This window comes from Bombus pascuorum, chromosome 10 (genome assembly GCF_905332965.1).
Source record: "Bombus pascuorum chromosome 10, iyBomPasc1.1, whole genome shotgun sequence".
Lineage (NCBI taxonomy): Eukaryota > Metazoa > Arthropoda > Insecta > Hymenoptera > Apidae > Bombus > Bombus pascuorum.
In genome coordinates, this window is record NC_083497.1 from 10,168,266 (window position 1) to 10,181,038 (window position 12,773).

General features: G+C 33.8%; 3 protein-coding genes across 3 annotated transcripts; all 3 read left to right on the forward strand.

Moving 5' to 3' along the window:
* Positions 1–214: 214 nt before the first annotated feature.
* LOC132911174 (uncharacterized) lies at positions 215–1,617 on the forward strand. Its single transcript, XM_060967586.1, has 3 exons — positions 215–790; positions 1,067–1,324; positions 1,390–1,617. The coding sequence occupies exons 1-3, from the start codon at positions 305–307 to the stop codon at positions 1,591–1,593; spliced, it is 948 nt and encodes a 315-aa protein (XP_060823569.1). The 5' UTR covers positions 215–304; the 3' UTR covers positions 1,594–1,617.
* A 5,322-nt stretch (positions 1,618–6,939) lies between these two features.
* On the forward strand, positions 6,940–9,142 carry LOC132911218 (uncharacterized). Its single transcript, XM_060967669.1, has 3 exons — positions 6,940–7,499; positions 7,862–8,089; positions 8,236–9,142. The coding sequence occupies exons 1-3, from the start codon at positions 6,940–6,942 to the stop codon at positions 8,381–8,383; spliced, it is 936 nt and encodes a 311-aa protein (XP_060823652.1). The 3' UTR covers positions 8,384–9,142.
* A 332-nt stretch (positions 9,143–9,474) lies between these two features.
* Positions 9,475–12,595, forward strand: LOC132911138 (cysteine dioxygenase type 1). Its single transcript, XM_060967536.1, has 5 exons — positions 9,475–9,911; positions 11,736–11,877; positions 11,952–12,048; positions 12,138–12,307; positions 12,465–12,595. Exons 1-5 carry the CDS (start codon positions 9,697–9,699, stop codon positions 12,498–12,500), a joined length of 660 nt encoding a protein of 219 aa, XP_060823519.1. The 5' UTR covers positions 9,475–9,696; the 3' UTR covers positions 12,501–12,595.
* The last annotated feature ends 178 nt before the right edge of the window (positions 12,596–12,773 follow it).

Here is a 12,773-nt window from a genome sequence, read left to right on the forward strand (position 1 = left end):
GAAAGTAAAGAAAGATTCAAAGGAAATTAAACATTTTATCATTTGTAACTTCGCGATTTTTCAAGCCTTTATGTCTCCAGTTTTCTTGAAAAATGATTCATCTCCTCCTATAATGATAATATCATAGGTAATAAGAATAACATAAATGATAAGGATAATAGCTTTTATAGACTTTTTATTAGGTTTCTGGAGTATTTAAAAAAAATTTCTTGCTTATATCTGACAAAGAAGTTTGGCAAAGACCGCGATAAATAATAACGAGCTACAACATCGTCTCATTGATGAAAAGGAATTTTTCTCTTTAATGCTCTTTAATATTCAATTAAGGGAAGCATTTTTGAAAAATAATCGCGATAAACATGGCAGGTCAAAACGAAGAAGTGGTTCAGAAAAATCAACGTTAACCGATGACGAAGAGATTTATCCTGAGCTTAAATCACGATCAAAAGGATCACGTCGATTTGTTCCCGAAACTGCTGAAAAAGGAAGCGAAGCCACACGAAATGAATACTTTGCTCGTGAATCTCCATCGCGAAGTTATGGACCAGATATTTGTAAGAACTGTGCTTCCAATCATCCAGAGATGGCGAAACGAAAATTTGAAATGCCTATGGTAAAAAGGTACTTGCCTATGTATCAGAGTCCAGGACTGATCGAAGAATTGAAAAGGCATGATCGAATGAAATTAATTCAAGAAAGAGAAATTAGAAAACGGAGAAGTGGAAGTTCTCATCGATCTTCAGATGCGGAAGATCGAAATGTCGATCGTTCTCCTGCACCTGATTCATCGGTAAGTAAACAAGCTTCTCAGGAGAAGTGTAATACTCTTTGGAAGCGGACAAGAAAATTATTTATTCAAAATATATAATGTTGGCAAAAGGGATAGATTCTAGGGACCAGTGATCAAATATTATTTTTTTAATTTTCCATTCTTAGCCCATAAAATCCCTTGCCGACGGTTTTGAGACTCTAACACAAAAATGGTTCATGTCGTCACATTTTTGAAGTACATATACTATATGAGATAGAGTAACGCTTTCATAAAAGATTATTATTTCGCTTTAAGTTTAAATCGAAAGAAAAAGATGGCAGACTTGCTTATCAGGAGTCGCAAGCTTATAAAAATGTCTTACGCGAATTTCAAACAAGGGTTGGACGTCAGGAAGTTCGTAAGAAACCTAGAAATAGAATACCGTTAATATGCTTGTCTGAAAAGGCAGACAAAAGTAAAGAGGTGGAGCAACTGTATCCATGTGAAAGACAAGCTCGACAAAAGCCGAATGTGATGAAGAAATTTGCTCATAAGATGGTAGCACCATTCAAGGTAACTTGAAATGTGAATTAATAATTGCAACAACTAGCATATATATTTCTTAATCGTCATTTTAGCCGCCTAAATGTAAGAAACACAAATGCAAGACGCACAGAGGAGACGTAAAGTTTGAAGAAATGGAAATTATGTATGATTGCTTATGTGACGCAGAAGTTTTAAGCGAGGCATCTTCTACTTGTAGTTGCGTTAAAAAGACACATAAATCTGGTACTTTAACATCCGCCGATGAAACAAGTGATAATAACGAGTCAATCCAATAAAAGGGTAAAAATAATATCTTCAAACGTGTGTTACAAACTTTTGGAATTTGATTCCTGATAGTATAATCTCGAGACACCGTTAGTTACCGGATCTTATACTTACATTGGCGAACTCAATGGTGGAAATTTATCATAGGACAAATAAATAGTTTGTTAAGTATGTTAAAGGGTGAATTGCGGATTTTTATGCTGCGAAATTATTTAAATGCGTGAAAATGTACAGAATGCATATAATATGTAAGCATATAGGAATTATCCAAAGCTTTGTCAGTAATTAAACTAATAGCGTTCTCCTTTTGAATTAAAAAGAGAAAATATATAGTTTAAAAATCCTAAGTGCATTAAACCCTTATTTCTTAATCACACCGTATTATTAAAGATTACACACGCTCTGCACAAATTCTTTCCAAGTAATATCAATTCTCCGAATTGATCGTCATTCGCTATCGGTATTTCAAGATATATAAATATTCGCTCATCTCTCTATCATTTAAAAATGATGGTACTTTAATCGTATTACATGCAACACACTTCATAATCATAGTTCCGATGCACGCAAAAATACCTTCGATTGTTTCAAATTTTCTATCCTATTAAAATGTATAACCTTTAATAGAACTTTCAAATAAAAAAAGAATTAACAATTATCTATCCGAGAGATGAAATAAAATTATTGTTTTCCAACATATAAATGAACTTCGGCTATGTCGAAAAAAACGTATAAGTTTCTTCAAAATCGAAGAAAAATATATCTGGAAGACGACGTAAGATTTGACAAAGACAAACGTAAAAGAAGAAAGTAGAAAAAGGACATAATTAAGAAGTTCAGTCGCAGACAAACGGATTCAAAGCCAGGTATTTTGGAAATAGAAAACGATGTCTCTCCCGGGACACAATTCAGAAAAGCTTCCAAAAAGTGGCGATCAAAATGTAATTGATCCGCTTCACGGTGTAAAAGCAAGCGTTTCCCCTCCATTTTTGCCAAATGTGTCAGTGCCTAGAACTTTACCTGCAACACACCTTGAACACCAGAAGGTGTCCTATACCAAAGACAGAAATATCTTACGAACAACTGAAGAGGACAGAAAGAATAAAAACATTTGGAAGGATAAAATCAAGAATGAAGCGAAGAATGAAATCAAAGACGAAATCGAGGATGAAGTGAAAGATGAAACGAAAAGTGACGAAAAGGTACTTTTGGATGAAAACGAATTTTGCGATCTGATAACTTGCACGAAAGAAAAATCTGAAACTGTAGATTTAGATGCAAATGGAATTTGCGACTCGATGACTTGCACGAAAGAAAAATTTCAGAAAGTAGACAAATATAGAGAAGTAGATTTGGATTCGAACAGAGATTGCATTTGTTCTGAAACTTGTGACAATTTTTCAGAAACACGCACGAAGCATGATAGAGAAGACAAGATTTCTCCTACGAAATTAACAGAAATAATCAATAGCTCGATCAAAGAAGCGATGCAGAATATCGTGAAGCAATGTAAAATGGTATTTAAGATGCAAGTATCCAAGATACTTCAATTTTTTAGCACATTTTTATTGTCAGTGTACGCGCATACAAAACGAAGGAAATTATTATTTTAACGTATTATGTATTTTGCGTTTTAAAAAGCAGAAAGAAGACCAAGATGCTGATAAGAAGCCAAAAGAAGAAGCTAACTTTGATAAAGTTTGCTACGTAGATAAGGAAGGAATTCTAGTAAAAATGAAGCACGAGCATCGACCACGTACCACTCGGAATAGTGCAACGATAGAACGATTACGTAAAAATAACGAGCAGTTTGATAATCGTTTAAAATCGAATCGCCTTCGGGAAAAATATAATACTGCACGTACGAATATTAGAAAATTACACGAGGAAAAAGAAAAACCTCAGAGTAAAAAAGATAACGCATTCGAAGAAGCAAAGAAAAAAAGACACTCAAGATCATTAAACAATGTAAAAACTGATAATCGTAGGATGACTGGAAACGTGAACATTTATATCTGTTCGGAAGCCAGCGAAAATATCCAAGTAATTCTACTTTTTATTCGTCTATAGAATTTCTTTTAAAAAAAAATTGTCCGCTTACTGTTTTATTTGTTAGGCAACTAGTAAACAAGATAAATCTCAATCATGCACGGAATCATGCTCAGAAACGACGACGGAACAGTCAAAAGTTTCATCGAGCAAACTTATCACTTCAATTCGGAACAAGCGCAGAAAATTTCAAGAACAGGATTCGATCGATCTTCTTGTAAAAAGTGAAGAAAGTAACGATGACAGCACTACCTATAGCTCAAGCCCATACGGTGATTCCAAAAATACGCTAAAAGTAGAAAGCTGTAATTTTATCGACGTCTATGACAATCTTGACGAAGATGTCCGTGTAAGCACTGACTCTATTTTCACCGAATGTGGATGCAAGAATATCGATAATAGCGATACCCTCATGACGATTGATAAGTCAGACTTGTCGTTTGAGAAATCGAAATTTGTTATATGCGACAAAATGGAGAAACCTTGCTCCACGATTTATACAACGAAGACTTTGACAGACTCGGAGAGCGACGGATGGTCATCGAAATCGATTTGCAGCAGTCGAAATACAGATGTATGTATTTCATCCGACGCTTGGTCGGTGGAGCCAAATTTAAATTATCGTATTAACGATAGTGAACATCGTACATTGCCTATAAAAACTACTGAAAGTATATGTAAATATCGTAAAAGAGATCAAGTGTTAATTGATAGGTCTAATCTGCGATGCAGTTGTAAAATCAGAAGACCTTACTCTAAGACAGTAAATAAAGAATCATGGATGACTTGTAATTGCATAACAGAGGAAGAAGAAGATGTATGCGTCGATATGAAGACTATTGAAAAGTTTGAAAAACCGACTGTAAAAGAGAAAGAAACAACAACTATTTGTCGTAAACCCTCAGAAGATTTAAAAGAAACAACGACGTTTGTACCGTGCCCAAAATATTCTATGGATTTGCAGGAACGTATAGACAAATTAAAGGAAGAGCCTGCTGAAGATGCGGAAGTCTTGGAAAAAGAAAAGGATACAAAAGAGTTACCAGAGGAAGAGAAGGTACTTACTGAGCCAGAAGAAAGCAAAAAACCGGAAGAAATTCCACCTATCATGCCAAAGTTTGTCCCATCGAGAACAATAAGACCTGAGGTAATTGTACTTAAACAGTTGTTGAAACAACCCATACAACCAAAACCTGTAGGAATTATTGATATTTTGGAACAATCGACGAAAGATACGGTTGATTCAAAACCTCAAACCCATGTACCGCTGACTATTTCTAAAAAATACAAGTTGCGTAAGGAATATAGCAAACTTGAACCAAAGCAGCAAGCAATTGAAGAGAAAAAAGATAAAGAAATATTGAAAGAGGAATCAGCGGGAAAAAAATTGGAAGATGAAACGTTAGAAGAGAAAGGCGAAGGCAAAGCTAAAGATATGAGAAAAGCTGAGAAGAGAACATTAGAAGAAAAAGACGATAGTAAAATTATAGATACGAAAACAGCAGAAGGGAGGGAGTTAAAGAAAGAAGACGATAGTAAAATTATAGATACGAAAACAGCAGAAGGGAGGGAGTTAAAGAAAGAAGACGATAGTAAACTTATAGATACGAAAAAAGCAGAGGAGAGAGGATTAAAGAAAGAAGATGACAGAAAAATTAAAAGTATGAAAAAAGTAGAGAAGAGAGACTTAAAGAAAGAAGACGACAGCAAAATTAAAGATACGAAAAAAGTAGAGAAGAGAGACTTAAAGAAAGAAGACGACAGCAAAATTAAGGATACGAAAAAAGCAGAGAAGAGAGAGTTAAAGAAAGAAGACGACAGCAAAATTAAGGATACGAAAAAAGCAGAGGAGAGAGAGTTAAAGAAAGAAGACGACAGCAAAATTAAGGATACGAAAAAAGCAGAGGAGAGAGAGTTAAAGAAAGAAGACGACAGCAAAATTAAGGATACGAAAAAAGCAGAGGAGAAAAAGTTAGAGAAAGAAGACGACAGCGAAAGTAAAGACACGAAAATCATCCAACAAATATTGAGACCATCGCTTCTTTTCAAAGGCTTAAAAATGATTACAGGTAGAACAGAACGTCCAGAACCAAAGCCCGAGGGATTCGTGGAACCTGCATCGCCTGATGTTACTATCGATAAAACTGTTAAAATTTCTGAAATAAAAACTAACGAATTTCCAGAGAAATCTAAAGACGATACAAAAGGGGAGGAAAAATCTATTCCCTCTAAATTGCTCACATATATGCCGAAAAGAATACCTATACCGACAAAAGTACCTATACCGGTGAAAATACCTATACCGATGAAAATACCTATGCTGAAGAAAATACTTGCACCGAAGAAAAATGATAAACCTGAATCGAATACAGATAATTCAAAAAAGCAGTCTGTAAACAAGGAAAATAAAAATAATAATAAAAATCCGAATATAGCTAATTCAATAAAACCGCCTGTATACGAAGGAAATAAAAAGAACAATAAAGACAATCCTGCTTCCAATCCTTCGCAATACACCAAAGGAGAAATAAAAAACAATGCAGAACATAAAATAAATTCTAACGTCAGTAAAAGAAATCCAAATAAAACAAATTTATTAATTACTAATAGCAAAAATTCGCCTGTTTCGCCAATTCAAAATGTTAGTATTCAATTAGGAAATCAAGGAAATCCTAAAAACGATAAAAAAATATCTGAAACTCAAGACATGCCTAAAAATCGCGAAATTCATGAATCGTTGACGAAACCACAGCTTGAGAAGGGAATCGACGTTGAAGAAGAAAAAGAACTTGAACCGCGGATTACTAAAACTCGAGAAGACAAGTCAGGTGAAAAAATGAATGTTATTGTGCATTCTGAAAAAGAATCTATCGCGGTATCTACGCAACCTGACAAATTCGACTCCCGTATGATATGTACAAACACAAACCCAAGTTATACAAAGTATACGGGCATCACCGATTATGTTACAACCGAAAAAAGCACATGCAATTGTTATTATTTACCGATGCGTCAATACAATAACGAACCTATAAATTATCCTAAAAGTTGCTTAAGAAAGGAAAGATCCTGTTATCATACTGTTTCTCAAGAAAGTAATCGTGCGAATCCATACCGTGATAAAAAAACCTGGGAGGAATGTAGTTGTAGAAGAATAATTCCTTGCAACAATTTTTGTAGATCACGGAACGAATGCAGGTAAATATATTAACAAAAATATGAATTTGCATGAACATCCGAAATCTATTCAGCTCGGTCAGTGTCTCATCGACAATTAAACTTAATTAGAATTAAACAGTTGTAGATTGATGGTAAACTGCGTGAACTGTTACAAACCTGAAAATAAATGCAACTGTAAATTAATTTACGAAAAGAAGAGCAGTACTGGGTACATGAAATCGATGTTTTGTCTTTATTGCGATAAACCTCGCGACAAATGCACGTGTATGGCGATAACACGAAAATGTTCGTACTGTGAACTGCCCACAGATATGTGCATGTGTAAAGAGCAGAAAACAATTTGCGATGGAAGACCGGTCCTGACTGAGTCTAATAACGATCGTACTATGTACGTCACTGCGTGGAAGCCTAGAGAAGAAGTACGACGTTACTTTTCTAGGAACTTGACCGATCTTAAAACCGATTCCATCATCAATGAATGCCGCTGCTGCGAGAAGCTTAAGCAGCATAACTCCGATGACCTTCCTTATCAACGATTGAGCGTTTTTTCTGACGTGATGGATGAATTGCAGCAAAAAATAATCGAATCTACGTGTTGTGCGCGATGCCAAAAAGTTCCTTGCTGTTGTAATGTTAGTGTAGAGAGAGATGAGAGAAGAGAAGATAGGAAGATAAAGTACTGTATCAGGTAGGATGTTTTTACTACTTTAACTAACCCATTAATAATATAAATCGTAAGAAACTTGGACAGGCAGTCATTAGATAACTCATAATTTACAGTATTATTACAGTATTATTTTAATAATGCGTACTATAAGTACATTATAAATGAAAATCACAGGGACAAAAGAACAATTTTAAAATTCAATATATCGTCAATGACCGCCGTGTCGAAACTATTTTTCCACTTGATTCCGAGATCTTGAAAAGAAAATACAATTATTTCCTAAATCGTACATTTCCAATTCTTCGTCATTTTATTACCCTGGCAAAGGGTTAAAATAAGAAGCACATTTCGAAAATATTATATTAAGAAACTATTCGTTGCAGCCCTAAAACACGACGCAAGATTATCGCCGTATGTATGGAAAAAGCGAAAAATAAATCATTGAATAATTGCAAGTATGAGTCCAATCACGCAAAGAGCGACAAACAGAAAAAAGTATTAGTAGCCCTTTGTTGTGTTTGCAAAGCAACACCCTGTAGATGCAAGAGATCTAAATCCAGCCAGAAAAAGCTGAAAGCGAAATGTTATTATTGTAAAAATTCACCGTGCATGTAAGTATCGATGGAAGGAAAGAAAAGAGGAAAACGGAAGAAGCGTGGAAATTTCACGTTAACGGAAACAACTTCTTTCGCTAATTGCCCCGAACGTAGATCTGGTACTTCCAGTTGTTGATTTTTTATTACATTCTTTACTACAGCTGCATTGCGGCCAGAGAGCGCAACAAGTCGAGGCCATGCAGGTGCACTGATTCACCTTGCCGTGCGAAAGAGAAGGAAAGCACATCGTATGGAAAAACATCTACGAAACCGAAGAACAATGACGAAAAGACAATTTGCGTGCACTAATGTGACACCTGTCGTTACTTGACTTTCAATTTGGAATACAAAGTCAATTGGAGCAAACTACCGCTCAGGATTTTTAAACAAAAGTCAACAAACGATTTACATCTTTCGAAATTTTTGAAAATAAATCCCTTCTTCATAGTCTTCGATAATGTCTTTATACATAACAGAATTTACTTGAATTATATTGTTAAGAACGTCCTACTAACAACGGTTCATACGATTCTGTCGCACTCGCAATTTTTCATTTTTCACAATCAAAAGCAGCATTTTTATTTAGCTGATAATCGAACCTATCTCCCTTCCACTTCTCTTTCTACAGAATTTTTATGAAAATTTTCCAGTGTCATTTCCTTTCTTTTCTTTTTCAAAATTGATCAAAGTATATAATAGTGCCGAGGATTTATCTTTAAAATTGCAAGTATGTTTACACTAAAACATGTTTCCGTTTGTTACATTTTACTAAATCATTCCCTCTTATGTGTATATATATATGCACAATCATAATAAAAATAAGGTAACACTGTTTTAGTTACGATAGAACATTTGACATATTGCAAAACGCTCTGATTACGTAGCAATCGTTCACATATTAACGGAACGAATATTTCATTTTGAAAATTATAACGGACATAACGATATAATAACATAGTTTTCTTTTTATGTAACATATGTAAAATAAAAATTAAAATCAAAGATATTAAACATTAATAAACACTTGCGTATGTCACAGATGTGTTAAGGCAAAAATGAATGAACGTATTAAATATGCGTGATATAACTTAAATATAAAATAAATTTAAATAGATTAAGCTTCCTTTCTAATCTTGCATCTTTCTACAAAAAAAATTTATACAATGTTAATCGTAAAATATACAGCTAAAAATAAAGCTAAAATATAAAGCTAAAATACAGCTAAAAATGTTCACAACATTACATTGAATGTTTTGTTTCTCCACTTTAATTGAAGAAACAAAAAACAACTAAGACTGCGGAAATGTTTACCTCACGACTGTGTACAAAATATTTGAGACTGTTAGAGTTGTCGGGAGTAGGGGGTATCTTAGGCTTCATACAAGACGCTGTCTCCTCCATTTTACTAGATCAGTACGAGCTGTAGACGGGCACCGTGTTCTTCCTTAATCGTGTTCCTCGTTTGCTTTCGCTTTCAAATAGCTCTCTTTTGCTTCAAGAATCAAATTCGAGTATCCTAACGCTCGTTGTTTCTTCATTTCGTGTCATTTATTTCTATTATATTTTTTTGTCAATACTTAAAGAGCACCGGTAAAAAAGAAAGGTGATAAATTGGGAAGAAAATGCAAGTGTACAGTGAAGATCCTGGATCACCCTGTGTTTCTCGTGATAAACTACTAAACGAGAAGAATTCTTTAACTCTTCGGGAACTCATAGATGGTTTACACGAAGCTTTTGAAACTGACTACGTGAATATAGACAGGGTTCAATATCTAATGGCCTCGTACAGAAGCAACTCCGCAGAATGGAAAAAATACGCAAAATTTGACAGATACAGGTAAACAGACAGCTTGAAAATTATACTAAAAGCTATTAAAATAATCTAAAGGAAAAATAAGGAATTTTAATATAAAGATTTATATATCTCAATGCTTCAAAAATGCAGTACGGTATGAAGTTACAGTATATTAACTGAATTAAAATGTCAATGACTATAACGAGGGTGGTCACCTGATTTCCATTCTATTTCGTTTCTACGCGTCTTACGTTCGCGAAAGATCGAATTCCCCAGTAAATATTTTATCAGTCGACAGAATACGGCACAACTACATCTCAAACATAAAATAAAATTAACATAAAATTTACGATAGGTTATCATCTGTAACTGTTTCTCCGACCCTGGTCGTCTCTTAAATATTTTGTTTCATTCAATCTTAAGTAATGAATTTAATAACCTTGTACTTTGAGTATTATCTGTGCAAGTTGACATGCGATCATGAAGTAACTGACCTTAAGAAAAATAAGAAGGGAACATGGTCGGATTTCTGATAGAAGCAAGACAAATTTAAAAGTTTACTGAAAACGTCATTATTCTTATCTGCAAAAACATATATATTACGAGACTTTACAACGATCGCACTTCGCACTACAATGCTACAATAAATGCAATAAGTGGCATAATGTGTGCATTAGAAAGCTATCAATATTAAAACAAAAAAGAGTACATACCAGAATTATTCCAGATAGTTGTACGATGATATTATTACAAATAGTATTTTCATACGAGACGATAATTTTGTTTATGTAATTAAAAAATTATAAATAACATCTATCAAAATCTATTAAAGCTATCCTTTTGCATTCATGAAGAATGACACATCAATTAGTAAGTACAATCTGATCTTCTATTCGTATGCTAATTATATTTTGCATTAATTAGTACATAATCGACAGAAACTACAACCAAGTGTTTAGATCGTGATTAAAGCAGTTTGAAAGAATAATTTGTATAGCTTTTTCAAAATTAAAAGCACAAGTCTATGTTTAGAATGAGAAAACAAATGAATTAGTCTAAACTTTCTATTCTGTTCGCTTACAAGATAACATAAATTTTCAATGAATATTACTTCACCAATTATAAAGATAATATTGATCACGTTACAATATATATATATATATATATATATATATATGTATAAATGGAATTATTACACGGAATTGCTACCATAGCCGGTTTCCACATAACACGCGAAAGTATGGAAAACTGTAGTTCAGGCACAACCTCTTTACAGAGTAGAACGTACTATATCGAACGGAAAAAAAAACGATTACTAATCGCATAAAAATTACATCGAAAATATTCATCGAAACACTTTGTTGACTTCTAGTACTTCGTTCGATTCACTTTATTCCGATCTAGTACACGTCTTATTTGCGTTTCGTAAATAGATATGGAAACATTATCTTCTAGCATGTTATTTAAAAATATAATACACAAAGAAATATGACGAAAAAGATTTGACATCATTGCAACCGAAACGTAAGTATGCGGAACACTTCAATGTTCATGTGTATTGCACATAAATCAGTAGTGTTCGTAGTATAGTACGGTGAACGGCTGGTTACACACACTTTCCACGTATGCCCCCTTCTCTTAAACATTACACTTGATTCAGAACATCGGTTCTTTGACACGCGACACTTATCGGGTCGAAAGTAACGAACGACAAAACATTCTCATAAACTTAGATACAATGCCTATACCGAGTGTATTTCCAATCAGACTAATTTATTGTCCTCCAATTTAATGTGATTCACCGGTGCTTATTTAGTTTATCATATAAGTCCTTAAAGGAAAATCCAAATGAATCATTGTGCTTAGGTATACAAGAAATTTAGTCGATGAAGGAAATGGAAGGTTCAATCTAATGATTCTATGTTGGGGAGAAGGTCATGGTTCAGCAATACATGATCATGCGAATGCACATTGCGTAATGAAAATTCTCCAAGGTGAACTCTTTGAGGTATAGAATGAAATATTCTTTTTTTCATATATATCTATAATAAACAATTTTTTATTATGTTTATGATTTTATAGACACGGTACGCGTGGCCTACACAGCGTGAGAAACCAGAAGAGCTACAAGAATTGGAAAAAAATACCCTCGGTCTTAATCAGATATGTTATATCAATGGTATACTTTCTAAATATACTAAATTATCTATCGTTATATAATACTGTTGAGATTTTATTTTGAATTTATTTGTATACAACTTGTTACAGATTCTTTAGGACTTCATCGAGTTGAAAATCCAAGTACCGTGAATCCTGCTATTTCTTTACACTTGTATTCACCACCGTTCTCTTCCTGTTCCGTCTTCAATAAGCAAACTGGACAAAAAAGCTCGTGTAAAGTTACATTTTGGTCGAAATACGGAGATAAGCGAAACCGCGTAAGATTGTCATCTATTTTTCTTCTTTCTTTAATCATTTCTTCATTTTTAATCATCCTTCTTTCTGTCAATATTATCAATACCAAGTCAGAATTAAGTTGCAACTGATTTGAGTTCTTTCTGATTCAAGCTTGATTTTAATTCTTTAAACTTGCAGGAAATCCAAGACGCTAGGTGCCCTGAGGATAACTAATATATCAAAAGTGAAGTTGATACCAGCGATAATCATTTGAATAATTATTCTAAGTTAAACAAAATAAAGAGATAGTATATGCATTTTTAAATACTGTACCAAATGATCAGAATGTTCCTGATACTTTAATTAAAAGAATAAAAAAAAAAGTGCAAGATATGATAAATTTTGGTAACACGAAAGCAGCCAATTAGCTCTACATTATTTGAGACATAATAACTATCCCTCAAATAATATTGATTGCCCGGATCTCACCACGTGGAGGTTGCTGCG

Bases quoted from the DNA above. Each gene is read 5' to 3' on its own strand.
- LOC132911218 (XM_060967669.1), top strand. From the start codon at position 6,940: ATGGTAAACTGCGTGAACTGTTACAAACCTGAAAATAAATGCAACTGT. The intron at 7,500-7,861 runs GTAGGATGTTTT...TATTCGTTGCAG, and splicing joins AAGATAAAGTACTGTATCAG to CCCTAAAACACGACGCAAGA. The intron at 8,090-8,235 runs GTAAGTATCGAT...TCTTTACTACAG, and splicing joins TGTAAAAATTCACCGTGCAT to CTGCATTGCGGCCAGAGAGC.
- LOC132911174 (XM_060967586.1), top strand. From the start codon at position 305: ATGCTCTTTAATATTCAATTAAGGGAAGCATTTTTGAAAAATAATCGC. The intron at 791-1,066 runs GTAAGTAAACAA...TTTCGCTTTAAG, and splicing joins CTCCTGCACCTGATTCATCG to TTTAAATCGAAAGAAAAAGA. The intron at 1,325-1,389 runs GTAACTTGAAAT...TCGTCATTTTAG, and splicing joins AGATGGTAGCACCATTCAAG to CCGCCTAAATGTAAGAAACA.
- LOC132911138 (XM_060967536.1), top strand. From the start codon at position 9,697: ATGCAAGTGTACAGTGAAGATCCTGGATCACCCTGTGTTTCTCGTGAT. The intron at 12,049-12,137 runs GTATACTTTCTA...AACTTGTTACAG, and splicing joins TCAGATATGTTATATCAATG to ATTCTTTAGGACTTCATCGA. The intron at 12,308-12,464 runs GTAAGATTGTCA...TTAAACTTGCAG, and splicing joins ACGGAGATAAGCGAAACCGC to GAAATCCAAGACGCTAGGTG.